We start from the raw sequence: 21,992 nt of genomic DNA on the forward strand, positions 1-21,992 counted from the left end.
TCATGGTTAGGATCTGGATGAATTTTCTCAACTGAAATCTCTTCTGCTAACCAGACTGTTTTTTAGGGCAACTGCAATGAGACCTGAGTAGACTGGTGTGCTGTTCTTACAGCTGTGGCACTTCACAGTGATATTAGAAGTTTCATCTGCAAACTTGGTTGCTTTTTTCTGTTGCTTACAAGGCAGATGCGTCAAACTAGATTGTTTTCAATTTCTACTTATATTTTCAGTTTATTTTTCATCATTTCTTTTACCCGAATAGAGACAATACTCTTGTCTTTCTATATCCCTGTCATACAGAGGATACAGAATTTTTCTCTATCAGTGGATCACAGCTCTTATTATTTACTGTTACCATTTGGCTGACCTCTTTGATCTGAAAAACTGTGTAATGACAGCGGCAGCTTCCTGAGGGGCATATAGAGATGATGATACTGGCACTGAGCCGTGCAACCACTTAGTGATCTTGCCGTCTCAGTTTTGTCATCTTAACCTTATTCATTGACAGTGGATTCTGCTTTTAATACAGGCAGGAAATTTCAGGTAATTGAGCTTTGTTATTCTTGTGATTATTGCTTCAACGAAAAATTACTCAAGTTTCTCCAGTTGGGAGCTTCTCTCCATATCACGCAGATCTAGACTCTTCCCTTTTTCCTCCCCTGGATTTTCATTTCTTTGGATTTTCTCATAGAAGAACAAGATCTGTCCCATTCAGCATTCATACTGTGAGTAACTTCTAGCAGTGGTCTGTGGAAGCAACAAGTGAAGTCTTGACACATGGTTTTGCAACAGGGCAAGAATGCCAGGGTTTGGGGCAAAAGTGCTGACAGTTTTTCAAGTTGTCCTGTCTGCATCATTGTTCCAGACATAATGGTGAATGCCAATATTTGCAGCATATTTTAGTAAATTATTTTGTATGGGGTAGCTTCGTAATTGTAATACTGTTTTCCTGAATGCTTCAGTGTCACGAGTGTCATTAATGCAGTGAGTACATGAGACTGGTATTAGATTACTGATTTTTCTTTGCCTTTAGTGGAAATCATCTATCTATGCGGTCTCTGCATGAGAGGGCAGCATACCGGATCATCACAAATGCCTTAAGTGTTGTGGTGTTTTTTTATTCAGAGGATTAGTATAAAACTAAAACTTTAAAACCTGTTAAACACTAATTTACTGAAGGCTTTATTCTTTAACCCAAAGCAGAACTGCCAAATATGCAGCTTACATTCTTAGATAAGCTTAGCTATGGGAAATTTGGCTCTAAGGTATTGATTTAAATAGCACTTTATATTCAGTTGGATGGCGTCAGTGCGTTCTTATGAAGCTCAAACTTCCAAAGGAATCAATACTATGAAACTAAAACTAAATAGCAATTAGTGAAGTTACTGCTGCCTAAAGTGGCTATAGATGACAGTTTTATGTTTGTCGGCAGGATTATTTTGGGACACTGAGTTCTTACTGTCTGATTCAGAAGTATCTGATGACTGAGTTTAAAATATTGGAGCAATAGAATGTGTGTTTTTGTTTGTTTTAAGAGATTTATCAGCTACGTTGGTGTAATGCATATAACCATGCTTGCATCACTGGTATGTAGAGCTTGTACAAACTTAACCTTTAAGTATTTAAGGGTTTAGGTGTATGATTGATTCTTCTAAGCATTGCTCAATAACTTCTTTGAATGTGGTCTTATTGTTCAGTGCCCTTTTGTATAACACCTGTATGATTTACTTCATTGAGTGGCAAAATGCAAGGATACCCTGTATTAGTTGAAGCTGTTCCTCTTCTCTTCCGTTTTCCCATTATGAAATGTCTGAATTGCTGATATCTAACATCCACACTAAGAGGAAAACTTTTTCTGTTATGGAAAAATTTTATTATCTTGCATCCACTAAATTTTGATTTAACTTAGTTTTTATGCACATTTACTTCAGGTAGAGGTGATGTTCAAATATCTTACTAGTTTTCTACTCCTATGTTGAGAAATTTGTTTCAGGTGTTATAACAGTAAAAAATGTGCGTGAAAGGTAAGGTGGGGCAAATCAGTGAATTTTGAACTTGTTCAGAAAACTTTGAAGACTGGCTGTTCCTGAATTTTGATTTCCATCTTCTCATGCTGTTAAAATATACTTCACTGGGTGATCGTTATTGAAGTGGATATCAGCATGTAATAAAAGTTTATGGAGCTAGTTTTAATTGTCAGACACTAAAATGTATCAAAGTTCTAATGATTCGGCAAACTCTATACTTTTCTTTTTGAATGAATAGTTGTGCGCTAGTTAATATAAGCAAGTGTAAAATATAGATTAGCATATCTTTCACTGTTTATCCACTTTACTGGTGCACATGGATGTACTGGATAGAGGCCACCAAGATGATGGACAAGAGCACCTAGTCTGTGAGGAAAGGCTGAGAGAGCTGGGACCATTTAGCGTGACAAAGAGGAGGCTCAAGGGGGTTCTTATCAATTCTTATCAATAAATACCTGAGGGAAGGATGCAAAGAAGACTGAGTCAGGCTCTCTTTGGTGGTGTTCAGTGCCAGGAAGAGTCCGTGGGTACAAACTGGAACAGAGGAGTTTCTGTCTGAACGTCAGGAATCACTTCCATGTTGTGTGGGTGATGGAGCACTGACACAAGTTGCCCAGAGGTTGTGGAGTCACCCTGCTTGGAGATCTTCAAAAGCCACCTGGGCATGGTCCTTGGCAACCTGCTCTAGTTGTCCCAGCTTGAGCAGGGGATGGAACCAGCTGACCTCCAGAGGTCCCTTCCAAACTCAGTCATTCTGTGAAACTTCTCAAGACGATTGAGAATTTTGTGTGTTAGAAGCACAAGTTAGTAGTGTTTTCCCGTGACTTGTATAGCGAAGTTTAATACCCTAGTTCAAGAGACCAAGCGATGACATGGCTTTCTAGGCAGGATTATTGTACCTCTACATGTGAAATAAGTTTGCCTCTTCACACAGAAGGAAGTCTTGCATTCCTGTGACTTCTTCAGTTTTCTAATGTTTAATAATGTCTACATTAACAAGTTTTCAGAAACTGAATTTATTTTTCTTAATTTAGCAAAAAAGTTGGACAGAGCTCTGCAGCCTCAGTGCTTATTATGTTTGTGTGTTCAATTTGTAGAAGTGCGTGTGTTCCCATCAGGGTTTTATCTTAATTTGTGTAATTGATTGCTAAAATTAGTCCCAAGAGTCCACTTACATTTAACAGGAGAGAGAAAAACTGTTTTTATAAGGTATAAAAGGCTTCAATTGTTATGTTTTTATAGCCTTTGTGTAGCTTTCTTGTGCATTTTTATTATGAAGTCTAGCAATGTAGGTTATTTACAAAGAATCTCTTTTCACACCTTGTGGTGAAATCTCACACTTTTTGTAAAGTGTTTTTCTACAAGTCTTCCTTAAGATCTATGAACGTACGGAGATGTTCACTTTTCATTAAGACCTTCTTTAACAATCCTTTCAAGACATAGGTGTTCAATTTACCATTTTTGTTTGGGAGTAAACATGCTTCAAGATAAATACATGTTTTTCAGCCCTTTACACCTACTGTGTTTGGAAATTTGTCTCAGGTTATGCCATTTAAGAGAGACTAACATTCTTTCACCATCCTTTTTACATCAGAAAGAAGTGCCAGTTATTGTAGATGTGGGGTGTTTTTTGTCATTTTTTTTCTTTAGTAGAATGAAAAACACTTTACAAATCAGTTGTTGATGAGGTTAGGGGGGATGTGGATGAATTCACAGAACATGATTCTGCGAGATGATGTTCATTAGACTTGGCTCCCTGGTGCCAGAGGCAGGCGTTTCTGCTGGTCCATATCCTCACCTCCCTGGTGTCAGCCGCTTGCTCCTGCCACTTTGCTGTCGCCTTTCAGGTCACTGTGAGCAGTTTTAGTTTAGCATGACACTTCAACCAAAAACTAAACAGGAAAAAAAATACATTGTAAGGTTCTTCAGTATTGGTGAATTAAGGTGACTTGAGTTTGACAAGCTTCAAAGCTATCAAAGGGTATTGGCTGTACAACCCAAAAGAGGTGAGGGTTAAGGAAGCAATCAAGAGAGAGGATTATGAGACAGCAGTCTTTGGCAGAAGCAAACTCAGCTTAGCGGGCCAAGGAACCATGCTGACAGTCAGTTTTTCTTTTCGTGGTACTTGTCATAAATTCATTAACTATGAGATCTGTGTTTGGAGGGATCCAAAATTAGGGCACGCTTGAAAGCCTAGTCAGGTTTGTTCTGTGCTAGCAGTCGGGGAGTTAAAGCTGTACACAAACATATTCATGTAATTTCCTTAAATTACAGAAATAGTCTGTAAATGTTCAGTAACATGACTGACATAGGGCAAAGAAACAACAAAACTTTGCAACTTCTGAATGGTTGTTTCCGTCTGCAAAATTCTGAGTTCTGACTTTGCTACTTGTCTTCTCAGGAGGGAGAAACATTCCAGCAGATTTCATGGATACAAATTCACAGGAACGTAATCCTTCTATGCAAACTGCAATTGTGACCACATATTTCTTTGGGGATATATTTGCCGTAGCTACCTAAGGCATTTATCCTGTTAGGGCATGGTTTCTTTTTTTTCTGTAAGGGCTTTTTGTCTAACTGTTCATCTCAGCATAATAATAATATTGAAATTTTGTCATAGTAAAACTGACATCCACTGCGTGGCTGGTATGCTTACAGTGTCCTCCAGGAAAAGCAAGTACAGATGATGTTAGAGAAGACCTTAGGGGACTGTGATGATGAAGTGAAAGTCCTTCAGAAGAAAACTTCCAAAATTCATGCAGCAAATTGTTTGAGACTTGCTCAGTGTAACTGTCACCATAATCTCAGATGAATTTAGGAATGAAAAATTTGTGACATCAGAGACCTGAGTATCTAATATAGCTTATATGACTTTTTCTATAAATAACTAGAGAAGAGCTCAAATGAGATCTGGTTTGTTCTGGGGGTGTGGTGAATAAGTAACTGTGATGTCTATAAAGTGCAAAGATCATCAACTGTAGTTTTTGTGTCTTCTGTATTTCAGAATTTCAATATTTAGAAGTTTCAACTCATTTTTTTGGACAGAAAAAAATGTCAGAAGATCTTTATTCCCCGCCCCTGATAACTACAAATAACATAGTGATGGAACTAACCAGGTTAAAGCATTAAGGACAGTAATTCAACAGGAAAAAAAAGAAATCACTTAGCTCCTACCCATTCACCTGATATTAGGGGTGGGGATGGGTGTTGAAGAGAGCTTAAGGAGGAAGGCTAGTACGTCTTTGCATAACGTTGGGAGATCTTACAAAGCTTGATAACGTGAAGTTGAAAGACAGTCTTGGTCCCTATATCTAGCCATTTTGAAGACTGTTGAATTAGCTAGCGTTTCAGAATTTGGGGATGAAAACCTGTGAGGAATGTCTGTCTTCCCCTTTTCTCTATATGATGTTTCTAAACATGTTTGTCAGATTCACCAGGTATTAGAATAATAAAACAGAAGTAAGGAAGAATTTTTTCCTTCTCTGGAATAAGTAATATTGTAGAATATTGTAGAAGTTCCTTCTCTGGTAAGTAATAGCTTTAGAGCAACTTGCTGTGGATAATTAAAATAATGCCATTTTGTATTACATGTTGGATGAAAAGTAAAATCATGGAACATTGTCTTGAATTTAATCTGGAATTAGTATAGTTTGGGTTCCATTTCATCTCTGCGGTGAAAGTATCTTTGCATATTAGTACTCATGAGCATTTACCATGAATGCTGTTTTACGTAGTGAAGCAGTGAAAAGCATTGGCATTAAAAATAAAATGCTTAAAAAACATGGGGATTAAAGTGAAACCAGGACCTGAGTCCAAGCCAAAAAAGGTACAATTTAAAGGGGATGGGGTGGGGGTGTGTGTGGAATCTTTTTAGAGAATAAAAATAGCAGCAGTATTTTTAATTCACAGAGAATTAAAGTTTAAGACAAGGACAGGCATGTTTACTTTTAAGACAATGAAGTCTGAAGCCTTAACTGTCTGTGAATAGGTGATAAGAAATGACTGTCTTGTTATCATGCTTCTGGCTGTCCTGTGAGATCTGTTAACATCCCTTGGAATTCTAGGAATTTCTTTACTCTTCATTTGTTATGCTTTTAGGTTCCTAAACATTTGGAATGAATGTTCAATTAAGATAAATCATTTTTCTTTCACTGTTTATCTTCTTTTCATTGCAGCCCATAGACATGAGTGTTGTCCACTTTCATCTTTATATAAAATAAATGTTCATTGCAGAGTGGGGTAGACAGATGGTGTAAAAGACTTGATTAGAGTATTCAAATATGTGCATAGTTGTAGCTTATTAATCTAAGCTGTAGTGGGATGCTGGAGTAGTAAATCTATGTACTGTTTTGGGGGTAAGTGGATGTCAGACTATTTAATAAGCTATAACTTTGTTTCTGAGGGCTACTTTTTGAAACAATGTGTTTCTTTTTTCACTTTTGTTAATTGGCGTAGAGACTGCCCTCTGCTGTACTCTTCAGCTAAAGGAGCGTTAGAGTAAGCTCTAAGGGTAGCTGCTGGTAAGTGAGCAAAAAGTGTTAAACTATGTTAGAGCTTTATTAATGATACAGGATAGCAAAACATAACCAAAGGTCAAATAGGATATTTCTGAACTTAAAAATATCCTTAAGTGACCATGGCAGAGGTCCGTATCTAGTGAATTCGGGAAATAAGATTCCTGAAGCCTACTCTCATTTCTTTCTGCTGTCATACCCTCCCCTAATACATCTGTGTTAGTATACATCCCAACTGAAACATTATTCCTCCAAATGTCTATTTTTCATTTGGTCTAAAAAGCTGAAATTAAACAATGCTGATGTGCATTGCAAATGCTAGTGTATATTTAAATCAAAGGGAATCGTGTGACAGGTAAGGTGTTCGTTAGTGTTATCAACAACTGTTTTTTATTTCAGTCAACTTTGGAAGCACTTTAATTTTTTGTAACTGAGACCAAAGCATTTATACCACAGTAAAAAGTCCAATTTGTTAAGACTAAACCCTCTTGGATGGTGGTTCTGCTTGACCTGTGCTATCACTTTGAACAGATTGAAGTGTCTCGCTATTGAGATTCTAATCGAGGAAAATTGTTGCTAATAGAGCATGCAACGTGTGTTTTTCACTGAGACATCAGTATGAATTTAAATAAGATTTGTGTTCTCCCTCCTCATATCTTCATTTCGTATCTTCATAATTCGTATGAATTCTGTATTTTTCTTTTATGAAAATTGGCCTGTTCAATTTCTTAAAATTTAGATCATGCTTATTCTGAGGGGCTTTGATTTCTTTAGACCTAACAGAGCTAAAATATATTATTAAAATTAATCTATGTGGTGCATCTTGCATCTGTCTTCACTTGATTACACTCACCTGAGTCGCTAAGGCTTGTGAGCATTCTCTGATGGTCGACAGGAACAGCACAGACAGCTGAAGTGCTGTTCTTCAGAGGTTTTACTGGTGTCGGTACTGCTGTGTACTGAGAGGTTTTAGCCATCTGCTGACCAAGCTCGACGCGACTCACAAAAAGTGCTTTTTCACCTCTGGGTTTGAGTAATCCTCTCGATTCCAGCCAGAGCTGGGCGAGCAGCTGCCCCTGCCTCAAAATGGCAGGAGCAGGGGCCGAGCGCAGTGAGGAGCGGCACTGCAGAGCTCACGTAGGATGCGAGTCCTGCAGCTCTTTGCAGGAGCTGGGTGGGAGCAGACAAAGCTCTCGCCATGGGAACGAGCAGTCCTGCTCCGGAGAATGGCAGAGGAATGCCGAGCTGGTGGTGTGCATGAGGAGCTGCATCTGCTGCCGGGGGGGCAAACATCACGGCCCTGTGCCGCGCTGACTGGCCGCTCTTGTGGGCGTTTGGCACTGAAGAGGGCTTCTTTGATTAATGGTAATAATCACATATCTTGCATGTGATACCAAAATAATACAGTAATGTGCTCACGATTCCCCTTGTTTATATGGCAAGCAATTTATGTATACTGCTTATGAAACTGAATCTAAGCATCTGAAACTTCACCATTTTCTTCACGCTTTCATGTTGTGAGCTGACAGTCTGATTCCTCTTGTGCAAATGTAACTAAGCAGTAACAATCAAAATTGCTTTCCTTTCGAGGGCTTAGCCCTTTTTGCTGTTGATCCACATACCTTGCACCTTGAAGTGAGCATGGAATGTTAAAACCTTTCGGCATGTCTGATAGCCCTTTGAAATATACGCATTGAGCTGAGTTACTCTGCTTGACGGGTTTTCTAATGAACCCTGGACTGAAGTGATTAGAAGTAAGAGTCAGCTGGATATTGAAGGAAACGTTTTCTTCCAATACCAAGACTACAGTACAACATCTATTTAGAGGAAATGATGTAAAATGTTGTAGACTTAAGAAAATAATCATAGCAGAAGTCAGTCTTGAATATATTGCAAAATTAGTGTAAGAGTTTATTTTTCATATCACAGGATTTTTGAAAATTAAGAAAAACAGTATCAAGCTTTCCTAGGGTTTGCAGCTTTTACTTGCTTTTGAAACACATCCAGCTGCTTAAGTTTGTATCAGGTATTCCAGATACTATTAAGCTTCATATGAGATCTGCAAAGTATTTTCTACTATAAACTCCGATTTTGAATTCTTGTCAATTAGGTTATTTTATGCTTTACAAAATGATTTGTGCTGTTTTCCTTTATGTAACTGGGTTCCAGGACTCTTAATCATGAAATACTGTTGAGGAAACAGATGATGCTTGCGAGATGATGCATTGGAAGTTTCTGTAATTATTCATCTTAAGACCTGATGCAATGCTTATTGGTTAGAGTAATTTTTTCTTCTGTTCCTGGTGTCTGCCTCAAGCTGATTCTTGTTTTTAACCTCAGCTATACCACGCCTTAATTTGAGGAATAAGCAAACGTTTTACCAGTGTCATGTTTTACATTTTAAATTCCTTAGGACTGCTGTAGAGAGAAACTTCAGAGTTAATCTGAAGATTTTTTCCTTGTGCTTATTTAATTTGTTGCAATTGGGTGGTAGCATTTTTCCAAAATTGTTGGTGATGAGGATTTGTGATATGTGAAGCACTCCTCAGAAAGCAGAAAGAACAGTGGACTTAGATTTGGAGGGGGTTGCCCGTTATCACAATTCCTTTGATTAAAGGAAGTTATTCCAGCATTCCAGACATGCAGCATCCCTCTGCTTTTACCAACTAGATATTTTTAGGGGCTAGGGTTTGGGGGAGTTGGTTTGGTATTTTGGTAATGTTAAATCTTAGCTTGCCTGACAAGTGAGGTTTCATATCTCTTGTATTACCTGGCTGTGATTACTTGGCCTGTACTGCTTATTGCTTGCTTAAGAGACGTCCAATTTTCTGGGATATCAAAATTATTTTCTACTTAAAGTGCTCCTGAAACTCCTAGTGTTTGGTGTCTGTTTCCTGAATATGGCTGTTAGTGTGACTGCAGTGGAACTCTAGCTTTCCCTAACTTGTTTCTTTCTTAACTGACTTAACTCAGATCTTATATACTGAAAGTGAGTAGCAGTTATTACAAGTCACTTATGTCTGTTACTCTTTTAGGAATTTGTATGCCCTTGGCATCTTGCATAGAGTTTATGCTGAAAAAGTAAGCAACGTTACTAATGTTTGCCTAATACTGGTATTTGCCTATTACTAATGTTTACCTTAGATTGTTTTTGTTTCTCTGGTCTTCAGTGTTCATTGCTATGCAAAAGGGGTTTAAATTTTTTATTCTATATATATACAGATGCATAAGTTTTGGTTGTGCCCTTTCTCTGATTTAACCTCAAAACCTACTCTATTTTTATGTAGCTAATTATTTTAAATTTGATGGAGGAAATGTACCTAATCTCACCTTCAACATTTTTGATCAGTTTTTAAATATTGGCCAGTAACTTTATTTTGTGATGTGTAGATTCTTTAGTGTGACATTACTTAGCTTACACACTAAGTGTTATGATGGTATCTTTAAAGTTGTGTTTTACTTCTTGCATATTCTTAGATAAAGTTTTGACTTCCTTGGTGCTGAGTAAATGAGTATTATTCATTCCCTCAAATTGTTTTGACACCTGTTAGTCATCATGTGTGGACTGAGGAATGTAAGTTTTTTGTCAGCTTGTCAGAGTTGAAAATAGATGAATGTAACTTTCAAAGGGCTCAGTCTTCAGCCAAGTTGCAGCTAGTACTGTGTGCGTGAAATAGAATTTGAATTATCTTCCACTCACAGCTCTACTCTTTGCAATTTCATGTTACTCAGGGAGACTTTGTTTTTGGAAATGGGCAGTTGTGTACAATGACATTGCCTTTGTCGAAAGGGAAATCGGGCATTCTGAGGGTCGTTTTACTAAATTCTTATCTTCCTCTCTCTGAATTTCAGACACCCCATTTTGCCACAGTGCTCTTCCTGAATACAAGCTTTTGACTCCATTTTTCAAAAAGCTGTTTGCTTAGAGAAAGTTTTACAGGTGCTACTTGACTGTGCAATACTTGCAGTACTAGCCTCAATACTGTGTAGCTTTTGATGGGCTTTTCTTGGTGGTTGCTTGATTTTTGTTTTATTTTGCATATCAGTGCAGGGCAGTTAAGCATCTTTAGAAGGCAAAAAAAGATTTGTCACTACCTAGAAATGCTTTCAGATTTACTGGTTGAATATTCGAGAATAACTGGTTGTAGTGGTTAGGCAAGAAACAAGTGAAGAAAATTTTGCTGTTGCTGTTTGTGGCTGTATACTACTAATGAAAATAGAAAACTGTACATTCTTAGAATTGCAAGCTGGCAGAAACTTGTGTAGGAGTGTCTGTTGCTGCTCCTCCAAAGCTGTACTATTGCTATTTAATTTTCAACTTAATTACAACATAACCAGCCTTCCTGTCCTCCTCCAGACACAAACATTTGGTCTGACTTTTTTTTTCTTGTCTTGGTGCTTGCAGTGTTTTTGTGTAATACAACTTTGAGATGCTTTGTAGTATTTAGGTATGCATTGGAAAGGGTTGCCCGGGGAGGTGGTGGACTTACTGTCCCTGGGGATGTTTAAGGAAAGGTTGGACGTGGTGCTTAGGGACATGGTTTAGTGGGTGACACTGGTGGTAGGGGGATGGTTGGACCAGATAACCTTGGAGGTCTTTTCCAACCTTAATGATTCTATGATTTCTTTTGACTCAGTAAATAATAGATAGCAAAAGAAACCTGATAAAAAGGAATTTAAAAACTCAAGCACAATTGCTAGTTGTAACTCTGTACAACTATTTATTAATTTTATTACCTTTTAATTTGATATATTGAGGTTGATATATCCATGTCTTTGTGACAGAGAAAGCAGAAAGAAAAAGGCCATGTGGTGTAAGACACAGCTATACATTGTATTTAAGAGCTGAGGTGTTATATTTAAGAGTTAAGTGGCTGCATTTACCAGAAGACTTACGTTCTTTAGCCTGAATCAACAGGAATGATAAACTGTATCAGGATGGAAGGCTGGATTTGGAGTATAGTGGAATGTCGCTACTTGCCTGTGGAAATTACTGTATACTGTCAAATATACATGTGTTTGCATGTGTGAAGATTTCTACTCTTGTATTTAATACTTTCCGCTTTAGTGCATTATCTACAGGAAGTATTAAGAGTAGCTGCTCACGTGAACTTATCCTAAGACTTTATGGCTACTTGGAATTGTGTAAGTGCAGCTCCAGACTGCTTTAGATAGTATCTTTTGGAAGAACTCCGTGCCAGACCTGTCTTCTGAAACCTGGGAATCTGTGTTTACATAAAAATACCTCAATTTTTGAGCAATACACTCCAATATTTTTACGTGTTTATTGAACTTCTTGTAAGCATGTTGTCTCTAACAAGTTATTCGTGTTTAGTGTTTGTAAGATCATAGGCATAGATTGTGTGGGAATTTTTAGGAGTGAAAGGATAAGTTAAAATTGAGAACTTTCGGAAACTGCTAATTTGCAATTGTGTATGTTAAATGCAAAAAAATATAATGCTTTGACATGGATTTATAAGGAACTTTAGCATTAGTTTTAACAGTGCTCTTTCTAATATCAGCACATGAAAATTACTAAAATGATTGAGTCAGATTTGTGAGGGTTCTGTAGTTCTTAAGCACTATGTAAATGTGGAGGGAAAGTTCCATTGTTCTCATGTCTGGAGCCTTGAAAAACTGTCTTAGGTGTTTTGTTATTAATACAGTTACTGACTAACTTCCTTTGAATGTCTTTCGTTAGATTTTCATCCTGGATTCTTCTTCAACTGCCTTGCGATGGAAGGGAAATATTACTGAAGTTATAATGGATTTTACACAGCATCACAACAAAAACTGGCCTAATAGCATTTCTGTTTGAAGAGAATAGGCATAACTACGCATAATCATGACAACTTCTCATATGAATGGACACATCACAGAAGATTCTGACAGTGAAACAAAAAATGTGGATCTTGCATCTCCTGAGGAACCTCAGAAGCACCGAGAAATGGCTGTTGATTGCCCGGGGGACTTGGGCTCCAGGATGATGCCCATGCGGCGGAGCGCTCAGCTTGAGCGAATCCGTCAGCAGCAGGAGGACATGAGGCGCAGACGGGAAGAAGAGGGAAAGAAACAAGAACTGGACCTTACTGCTTCTATGAGGCTTAAGAAATTAGCACAAATTCCTCCTAAAACTGGAATAGACAATCCAATATTTGACACAGAAGAAGGGATTGTTTTGGAGAGTCCTCATTATACTGTGAAGACACTAGGTAGGTAAAATGCAATGAATGGGGTAATGGAGAAAATATTTAATTGAATATTAATGTTCTTCTAGGTGACTTAAAACACGGTTTAGCTAATTCTTGCTACTTGGATTCCAAGTCTTCTGGTCCTTCAGACTTAAGGTTTTTCGTCATTTGGCCATCAGGGTATGTTCTCCAGCAAGGGGCTTTTCAAAACCGATCCATTTGGGGGGCATTTAAACAAACTGTAGAGTACTAATGGGTTCCCTTGGATGTCTCCATCATCTTAGGGTGGGGAAAACTGTGCAACTGCCACCGAATTTCATTATGTTTGATGAAGGACAGACCAGAATAAGCAATGAATAAACATGTTGTTTCATACAATACATACAATAAAATGTTTCATACTTTGTTTGATTTTACTGAATTTCTGAACTATACTGCTTCTGATTCTTCTCATATTTCCACATTTGCTGTCCAAGTGAGCCTGAGTAGTCACTTGACAAATCTCTAACCTTTGTTAACAGAACCCCAAATAAAAATTGTCAGGTGCTAATGAATTACAAAGATGTTAAACTACTGTTATTGATTCATGTTTAAAAAAATGGATTTTAGCTTAGCTTTATTGTTAATCCATAACATCTGCACAAAATGTAGTGGTTTAAATAACAGCATTGACCCAATTGTCTGTGGTTTTAGTTTTGAAAATGTTTCATAAGTACTAATGTCTAATTTGGTATATCTTTGCCAAGCCTTTAATCTTTTCATCTTAAAAAAAAAAAAAAAAAGATTTTGTTTATAAAGACAAAATGGGACACTTAATTAAAACAATTTCAAAGGGCATGTTTGTTATCAAAACAAGATGTGATTTAGACAGCTGACCTAGTGGAAATACACTTCTGAACATCTAGAATGTGTGCACTTAAGTATTCAACTGGCTTGTTCACAGCAATGTAATTCTCTTAGATGCAGAAAATATTTTGTTCACTACTGTTTATTCTGCTAATTTAGTTAAATGAGTAACTGATGCTTCAAGTAAGTAAACCTTTTGTAACTACAATGAAAACTTTTTTGGAGGGGAGAACCTGCTCATTTTTTTATGCATTTGGCAAAGATTACTTATAAATTGTTTTATAAATATAAACAAACTTTTAGAAATCGTTTTGGATAAAACAGTTTTCTTAGTCCTGCGATTCAACTAGTATATGGAACGTTAGAGAGCTAGCACTAGCGTATCAGGTACTCTAAAGAGATCTATACAGAACTTAAGAATTAAGGTATTGGTAGTAATATATGATAAAGCCAACTTAATATCACTAAGTTTGTTCATTACTTTTTGTTTGAAGTGATAAACACAGCTATTTTCGTTTGCTCTTTTTCTAATCTAATGTGTTAAGCAGTGACCACGGGTCCTCCCCTGCAGTTGCGTATTTTTTCTCCGGCAGTCTTTTGATTAATAAGTATATTGCACAGTGCTCCATCGCATTCCAGCCATTTCATAGTCCACTGGAAAAAAAGACTGCAATGTTTCTTGCAAAAGAAGACTTTAGAAAAAAACAGTGGATTGTTAATTGGTCTGCGATTTAAAATGGACTCGTTCTGCAAAAGAACCTTGACTTGTCTGTGAGTAAATGCAGATGTTAGTCATTTACTGAACTTCTTTCATCCAGACAACTCTTTCAGTAGCAAATGTCTAGAGAATGGAGTCTTGTTACCTGGCGTTTATTTAAAACAAAAACAAAACTACAAAAAAAAATGTATAATTTAGAATTCATAAACAGGGACCTAGGAAGAGTTAGGCGTGAGTAAAGCCAGATTTTCATGGGTTTTTGCATATGTTTTTACAATTAAACAAATTACTTAGGAAGTGATTTCTAGCTTAGTGGTAATAATTTCATTTTATGCATTTCAATCATTTTTTGTGATTCTTCTTGAATTATCTTGATGGGGGGCAGGGGTATTTGCTGTTCCTTGAAGGATCATCATTTGATATAGGGCTTTTACATCCAGCACAGATGAAGATTCAGTGTGGAGGGGAATTAGACGGGGAGGAGAGTACTCTGGTAGATTTGTAAGAAAGGGTGAGATAGAAGGCACCAGCAAAGTGCTGAAGAGGAGAATATGTAGAGGTATCTAGGAAGGGGCATTTTCTTATTACAGCTATACAGTAGATATCCATCATTCTACATTGATTTATATCTTATATGGAGTATGTATTACAGATCAGTGTGCATGTGTATTACCAACCTGTGTGCATATATGTCTGAGGATTCAAGCACATGCATACATAAGGGAAGTAGAGAATTCACAAATAATTGAATAAAATCATTTATGTGCATAAGGGGTGTTATAGAGAAGTTAGGTTCTCTAATGCCTCACTTCTTTGAACCTAGTAACAGTAACAACAGAATTTTGATGTGTGTTTAACTGAATAGGTATTAGTAGGAGCTTTATGTGCAACAACATCTGTTTTCCACTACACTTCTTTTTTTAAGGCTTGGAAATAATATACTTCCTCAGTCTCAGATAAACCGTTTGCTGAGATGCTTTGGTAGTTTTGCATACTCTGCTAGGCAAGAAATGTGCCAGCATACCACATCCTATTTAGCAAATATTCTTGCCATCTAAATGTTCTTTAGTCTTCAAGTGGCTTTTCCCTGTGTGATGGGCAGTATATTTTGTATACAGTTCCCTAGTGAGAGGCTGGCCTTCTTAATTACTGTTCTGAGCTATACTGGATTTCACCTGTGGAATATCCTGCCCAGCCTGTATCTGAGCTTTCAGCGCAGCTTTTGTACTGCTCTTTGTTTCCTTGGTTGCTATAGGAAGAAGCCTATGACCTTTGGTGGGTAAGATATTTTTAACATGTGTGGAATGGTTTTGGGGTGTGTTTTTTTAATTGTCCTGCAGACAGTAAAATACTCTATTGGGAGTGTTTGTTTCCTTTCATTGTACAGAAGACTGACTTAACAAACTCAAAATTGAAAACATTTATTTAGGTATGCTATGCCTGAAATTAAAAACATTACACTTGGTTGATATGCATGTTTTACAAGGTTTTACAGATTTCACGTGCCCCTTGATCAGCCATTTTAAACTTGCACTCAAAGTTTAGCTTGAGTCTTGTGTTCAGTGTACTGATGAGTCTGAGGTTAAAAATAGGTAAAGGAAACGCCTTGGTAGAGTATTCATGTTAGTGATCCAAGTCTACTGTGATTTTTTTTTAAAAAAAAAGCAACCTAGCTAGTGTCCTGATAACATTCCTATTTTAATGTTATTTAATTAGCTCAGAATGAATAAATGAATATTGTGAAAACAAAAACAATTTTCAAGCTGGTTTTTTGTTACTAGTAAGGGAGGTTCACCTCAGTATCAGCTGATAGTTTTAGAATTTGGGATTTTCTTTGCTGTTGAGAAAGTTTGATTTTTTTACATAATTTGCGAGAAAGCATACATTATTTTCATACGCACAACACCCACTATATTTTGGTTTGCTGGAGGATGCGAATGATACAGACTTATAGTGCAAAAGACTTTCATGATTTTGATCATAGATTTTTTTTTCCCTTTTTATTTTTCATACCTTGTTATTTTAAGCTGGTAAGACCAAGCATAACTTTATGCTTATAAATTGTTTATTTATTGTTTATTTATTTAATTGTATTAAGTAGTTTACTTATCAATCACTCATTTTATAAGTAAGCAATATATAATTTACATATACACACATGGGATGGTCTATTGAAATAACTCTTAGTACACAGTGAATCAAGATTAGTTCAGCAAAACAGTTGTTTTCATATTGCAGAATAGTCCCTCTTTCACATTTAGTTATACATGAGCTGCAGTTATTGGATCTTTTACATATCAGTGACTTCAGAGAATTTTTTAATATGGAATTAAAATTTAAACCATGTATCAGCTTGTTTATATCTTATAGTGACTTGTGGTCCTTGTTTTGATTCTGATATGTTCTGCAAATAAACATCAGAGTGAACAATAGATAATATACGTTGTTGCTGATTTAAAATACTGAACAGCAAAACATTTTTGGTAAAAATCTTAATACAAACATTACAACATTATCAGTCTGTTAACTTGTAACTTATTTTTATTTTATTTCCTACCTAGAAGTGGAAGAACTGTTAACTTCTCTTAAGCATATCCAGCACATTCTGGTAGACCCTCAGAGCCAAGAGGATATCTCTCTCATTTTACAGCTTGTTCAAAATACTGATTTTCAGAATGCATTTAAGATACACAATGCAGTTACAGTGCATATGAACAAAGCCAGCCCTCCATATCCTCTCATCTCCAATGCACAAGAACTAGCACAAGAGGTATGTACAGTATGCATCTCTGTGATACATATGTGAAACCTATAATCATAGCTGTTGTTGAAATATGTTCTTGGCAAGCTTGTCTGGGTTACTGAATGTTAAATATAAAATGGTTATAATAGTCACTGATTGCTATATCCAGTTTTTCTACATTTCCAAACAGTAACTAGAAAAATATTTTAGGGATAAGAACTCCCTTTTTTAGCATGGGTAGATAGATATGCAACAGAAAAGGTATTGCTTAAACATAGAAAAGAGAGCAATTATGAAAATGTAACTTTTTGCATTCATTATTCTTTATTCCAAGCATTCAGAAATTGAATTACAGTTCTGTTATTGTGACTTTCCTCCAAGTTGAGCCATGGTAAAGAGGCATCTCTGAAAATATGACTGTATGGGAAACAAGCATTCTGTTTTAAAGGGAGCAACAGATACCTTCATACTTAATTCCTATGTTTTGGTGGCTGCTGTGCTAGTCAGATTACATTTAATTTTGTCTGACAGATGACAAATCTTTTATAAGACCTGATATGTTTTTTAGAAATCATTGAAGTATACTTTTAGAAATTTAAGGTTTTTAACTTCAGTCTTTTTAGTGAGATCTTAACCATTTGAAATACTTTGAATACAGTTTCAGCCAACTGTTTTCTTTGAGTTTTATTCACTTGAATACTGGTGATCAATACATGTATACGATAGCTTTATTATCAGTAGAAGTAATTTATGGAAAATTCATCAGATACGAAGTTGCTGAGAACAGAATGAGTTTTCACACAGGGCTGGATGTGACTAGACCCTCTGAGAGCGTGGCTGCTGGTTCACATTACCTCTATGCTCCATGGCCTGCTGCCTGATGGTATTGCAGGGCAGCGAGGCCGCACCTTGTGTGGACATACCTTTATTAACTTGAAGCTGGCTAGTATGAACGCACCACAGTATGAGTGCGGTGTAACAAGGTTGTATTCAGCAAAGCCAGATCCAGCGGCTGGGTAAATGCACCCAGTCAACCAAACTCACCTGCTGAAACCTGGCTCATGTGAGCCAGTATATAAGCATTTTCCAGTTGCTCAAAGGCTCCTCACTTCAATTTCAGCGTGGCAGTAACATGATTTTCCTAGTATCTGGTTTTCTTTGTCCAATTAGAAGCAAATTTTTCAACATCTCTTTACGCTGTCCTTTTTCTAGTTCTTAATCTTGCAAATAAAGAAAACATAGCAAGCTTGGAGTTCTTTTGCAGAAGAAATTGCTAATTCTTGAGGGATGTCACTTAAATGGTCTCTAAAGGCACAGTGTGCTGATTAATTTGCAGCTCTGGATTTTCCTGTTTAGGTTTGTCAGTAAGATTGCACCAAAACCAAGTGGGAGTATTTTACCTATGAGCTTGCCTCTGGCTTATTAGTCTGCCTCTAGGCTGCTACAAGATGCTCACTAGGCTTCTTCAGTGTCTGCGAACCTGAAGGAACCTTTTAAGTTAACTTCCATTTGTAAACTACTTCCCCAAACACACACTTTATCCAGACCTAGTTTGTGTTTTTACTCAGATGCACGTCAGTTTTTGAATCTCCACTTATATATATGAAGTTACAGATTTATCTCTTAGGAAATCTGGTTGGGTCATCATCCCATTGCCACCCCCCAGTGGATATGAAGGTGCTTAATGGATGTTTCCAAGAAGAGTATATGCTTTCCAACTCTAAATTACTCTTGCAAGCCACGATCTTCTGTTGACTAGCAAAGCTTTATTAGTGTAGGAAAACTATAGGTCTGTTTTCAAACTTTCATATTCTTCCCTGCTATCTTCTCTATCCCTCACTTTCTTAACACATTCCTCTGTTTTTTCAGGTAGTTTCATAAATCCTAAGATCAGAAGATAGTGCAAAGCCAACTCTGTTTGTCTTAGCAGTAATACAAAAAGAAATTTAAGCATAAAGAAAATATTTAATCCAATGAATTCTGTCATCACCCAGAAGAATATTACATGAAAGGCAAACATATTCCTGCTCTCATTTTGATATTTCATCTCCCATCCCTGTCTTGCTCCAGCCTTGAAATTCCTGAAGAGGCAATATATTGCATATGTCTGTTCCCATTTTCTGATGTAATTTAGATTCAGCTTCTTGCATATTTAAGTGACTTATATTTTGCAATATGTTAAGTAGGATCCTGAAGTGATTAAGCTGGAAATTCAGGACAAATATTTCTGTGACTAACAAAAGTGTCTCAAGAGGAAGACCTTAAGGCCTCCATTCGCATTATTCTGTATTTTCTAGTCTTGTCTGAACAGAAGAGACAGACTCATTTTTCAGATCTCTTACTCCTTTTGGAAAGGCCTCTTTTATGGCCTGTGAAGGTCTCTGTTAACAAGGAAGATTATTTCTGCTTCAGAAAAGGTTATTCTCCACCTCCCATCCCAATCAAAGTCAAAGTCTCTGGCTTGCGTGCCCAGTTTTTTGCTTGTAGTGTGGCTTGTTTGTGCCTTTACCCCTAAACACAAGCATGGGAAGCTCCCCCGGAAAGCAGTTTTCATCTTTCTAGAGCTTTGCCTACTTCAGGGCGTTTTTCAAGACACTTGCAAAAGCCTGAACAACAAGATACTGATAACATCTGACAATACAAGACATTACAAGAAAGAAAAAAATAGCATATACATGCATAACATTATGTTAATGTGCATATTTTAGTGTACAGGTCATCAGTGACAGTACACAACCCTGAAACAGTTTTGTAGCGCATGTCCCAGTTTAAAGCTACAAACGTCTATTTTGTTGGAGGCTTTATGGTGTGGAAGAGAACCTGTTCTAGAGTTCATGCATCTGCAGCCCTAACACAAAAAGTTCGCAACACAACTTCATATTGCAACAGAAATTTTCTTCCTCCCTTAAAAGAAAAAAAGGTAAAGATTCATATTAAACAAATTTCCAAAGGTGGAGTTTGGGGGACATTTTCATTTGCCACACTGAACTTTGATTCAAAAATCTGTTTTCATTTACTCTTTAAATGATTATTTGCTTTTATAAAACAATGTGTGTGAACATGTTGTGAAAACTTTTTAGCTTTCAGTTTTTTTGTTAACCATTAGCAATACATTAGAGGGGAATGGTGCACTTTTGTTTTCTCATCTTCTGTAGGGAATTCTTGAAGTTACTAGTATACTTCTACTTAAGTTTTCTAACTGATTCTGGTAATCAGGCACGAACAACTCAAGATTTTTCTTTACTCTTTATTTTCAAGAAACTTTTATTGAATTTAAAAGGTGGAATGGAGCATTTAGGCTTAAGGAATTTATTTTAGAGAGCTAATCTCTGTAAATGTGTAGTCTGTCTCTTAAAAACAGCCATTAAATATCAAGTGTAATTAAATTGATTTTTAATCCATTTAAACTTGACCAAAATGGGGGCAAGGATTATGGGAATATGATTTGAATCTTGACCTTGTAAGAATATTTGATTTGGCATTCAAGAGAGTGTGTAATTTGTGGCTTGTAACACCGCATATCAGATACCTTGAAGGCGTTCTTGCTATTAAATATACTTAATAGAGTCGATTTATATAAGCTATATTTTTAAATACTTAATACTATTCACTTCAGCAAGTGTAGCTAATTAAAATAGATCAGTACTTCTCAGAGGATGCACTGAAAGCTTGTAACTTTTGGTATTAATGCATTAGTGTATGGATGGTACATACATAGCTGCTGACAGTCCTGCATGTTAGAGGTAACTGCGACATGGTTTTGCAGGTGTGGTTATATTCTAAATGGTCAGTATCACTCCAGTGTGCCTCCAAATTGCGGCTTTTGTAATGAAACCACTTTAATAGCTTTTTTCTTTTTTAGGGCTGCTTGAGCTAAAGTTAAAGTAATTAACAATAAAAACAAGACCGAATAGTTAAGAAGTTAAGAAAATACTGTTATTGCCATGTGTTTAATGGATTGCTTATGCTATCTGTAGGGTCACTTCTAGAAAGTCAGCACAGATTCATACTTCTTCATCTGATAAAACATGGGATTATTTTTATCATGAATAACAAAGCAATACTGGTGTAGTAAGTGTTGTACATATCTGACTGAAAATTTCCTAGTGCTTCAACGTTGACATTAAATTATTACATAATAAATTTATCTTTCTATTAGAAAAGGGGGGAGGTAAGGAAGGAGGAGCTATTGGAGTATTTGAATAATGTAATTATTCAAAGCAAAAGTTCAGTTGGTTGGGCTAAGTTGCAAGGCATGTCAAAATAAAGACGGATGGGAGATGCTCTTCCTGGCATTTTGTTCATAAAAATCCTGCTTTTTCTGGTTTTGTCTGGAAAACTGCAGTAGGAAGATAACAGGAGGGGCGAGCTAAACATATAAATGCCTTACTGTAATTGTTTGTTTGCCCTTATTTCAAGGACATTTCATCTGTGCATCATGTTGCAACGAGGAAAATGTTACCCTAAATAATGTATATTTTTGGTAGCTCTTACACAAAATATTTTATTTCTTGTACAAATTCACGAAGACTTACAAATTCACTTTTGAGAAATGTCATATTACAGACATATGTAGTACATCTTTTCCTCTGGCATCTGGCCACACATTCAGAATGTTGTCTTGCTTGCAGGACTTAAATTTCTTTCTGAAAGGGTTTTTCTAGTTTTTAAAAACAAACAAAAAAAAAACCTCAAAGATTGGATAAGTAAGGCTTTAAAACTTCTTCTAGCTTTTCGAAGACGAGATGAAAGACCATTGAATGTTAAAGACCTTAAATAAATCTCTGAGAAATTGTCTTGTGTAAAAGAGTCTCTTCTTTCAACAGAGAGGAAAAGTTTCTGATTCCATTAGTGAAATATATGACATCCCAAAATTCAGACTAAGCTTCCTGGCAGCTGCAGAGATATAATTGAGGTCAGGTCTATATGCAGCTGAATTCTTTCTTTTCTCTA

General features: G+C 36.6%; 1 protein-coding gene across 2 annotated transcripts in view; it reads left to right on the top strand.

Annotated features, from left to right (window-relative positions):
• The window catches only part of PALS1 (protein associated with LIN7 1, MAGUK p55 family member), a 51,285-nt gene that overhangs the window by 13,194 nt on the left and 16,099 nt on the right, over window positions 1-21,992 (top strand). For both annotated transcript variants that reach the window (XM_066997698.1, XM_066997699.1), the window contains exons 2-3: window positions 12,243-12,749; window positions 16,854-17,066. In XM_066997698.1, coding sequence (XP_066853799.1) covers window positions 12,387-12,749; window positions 16,854-17,066 — 576 coding nt within the window. In that variant the 5' untranslated portion in view covers window positions 12,243-12,386. The remainder of the gene's footprint in view (window positions 1-12,242; window positions 12,750-16,853; window positions 17,067-21,992) is intronic.

This window comes from Anser cygnoides, chromosome 5 (assembly GCF_040182565.1).
Source record: "Anser cygnoides isolate HZ-2024a breed goose chromosome 5, Taihu_goose_T2T_genome, whole genome shotgun sequence".
In the NCBI taxonomy this organism is placed as follows: Eukaryota; Metazoa; Chordata; class Aves; order Anseriformes; family Anatidae; genus Anser; species Anser cygnoides.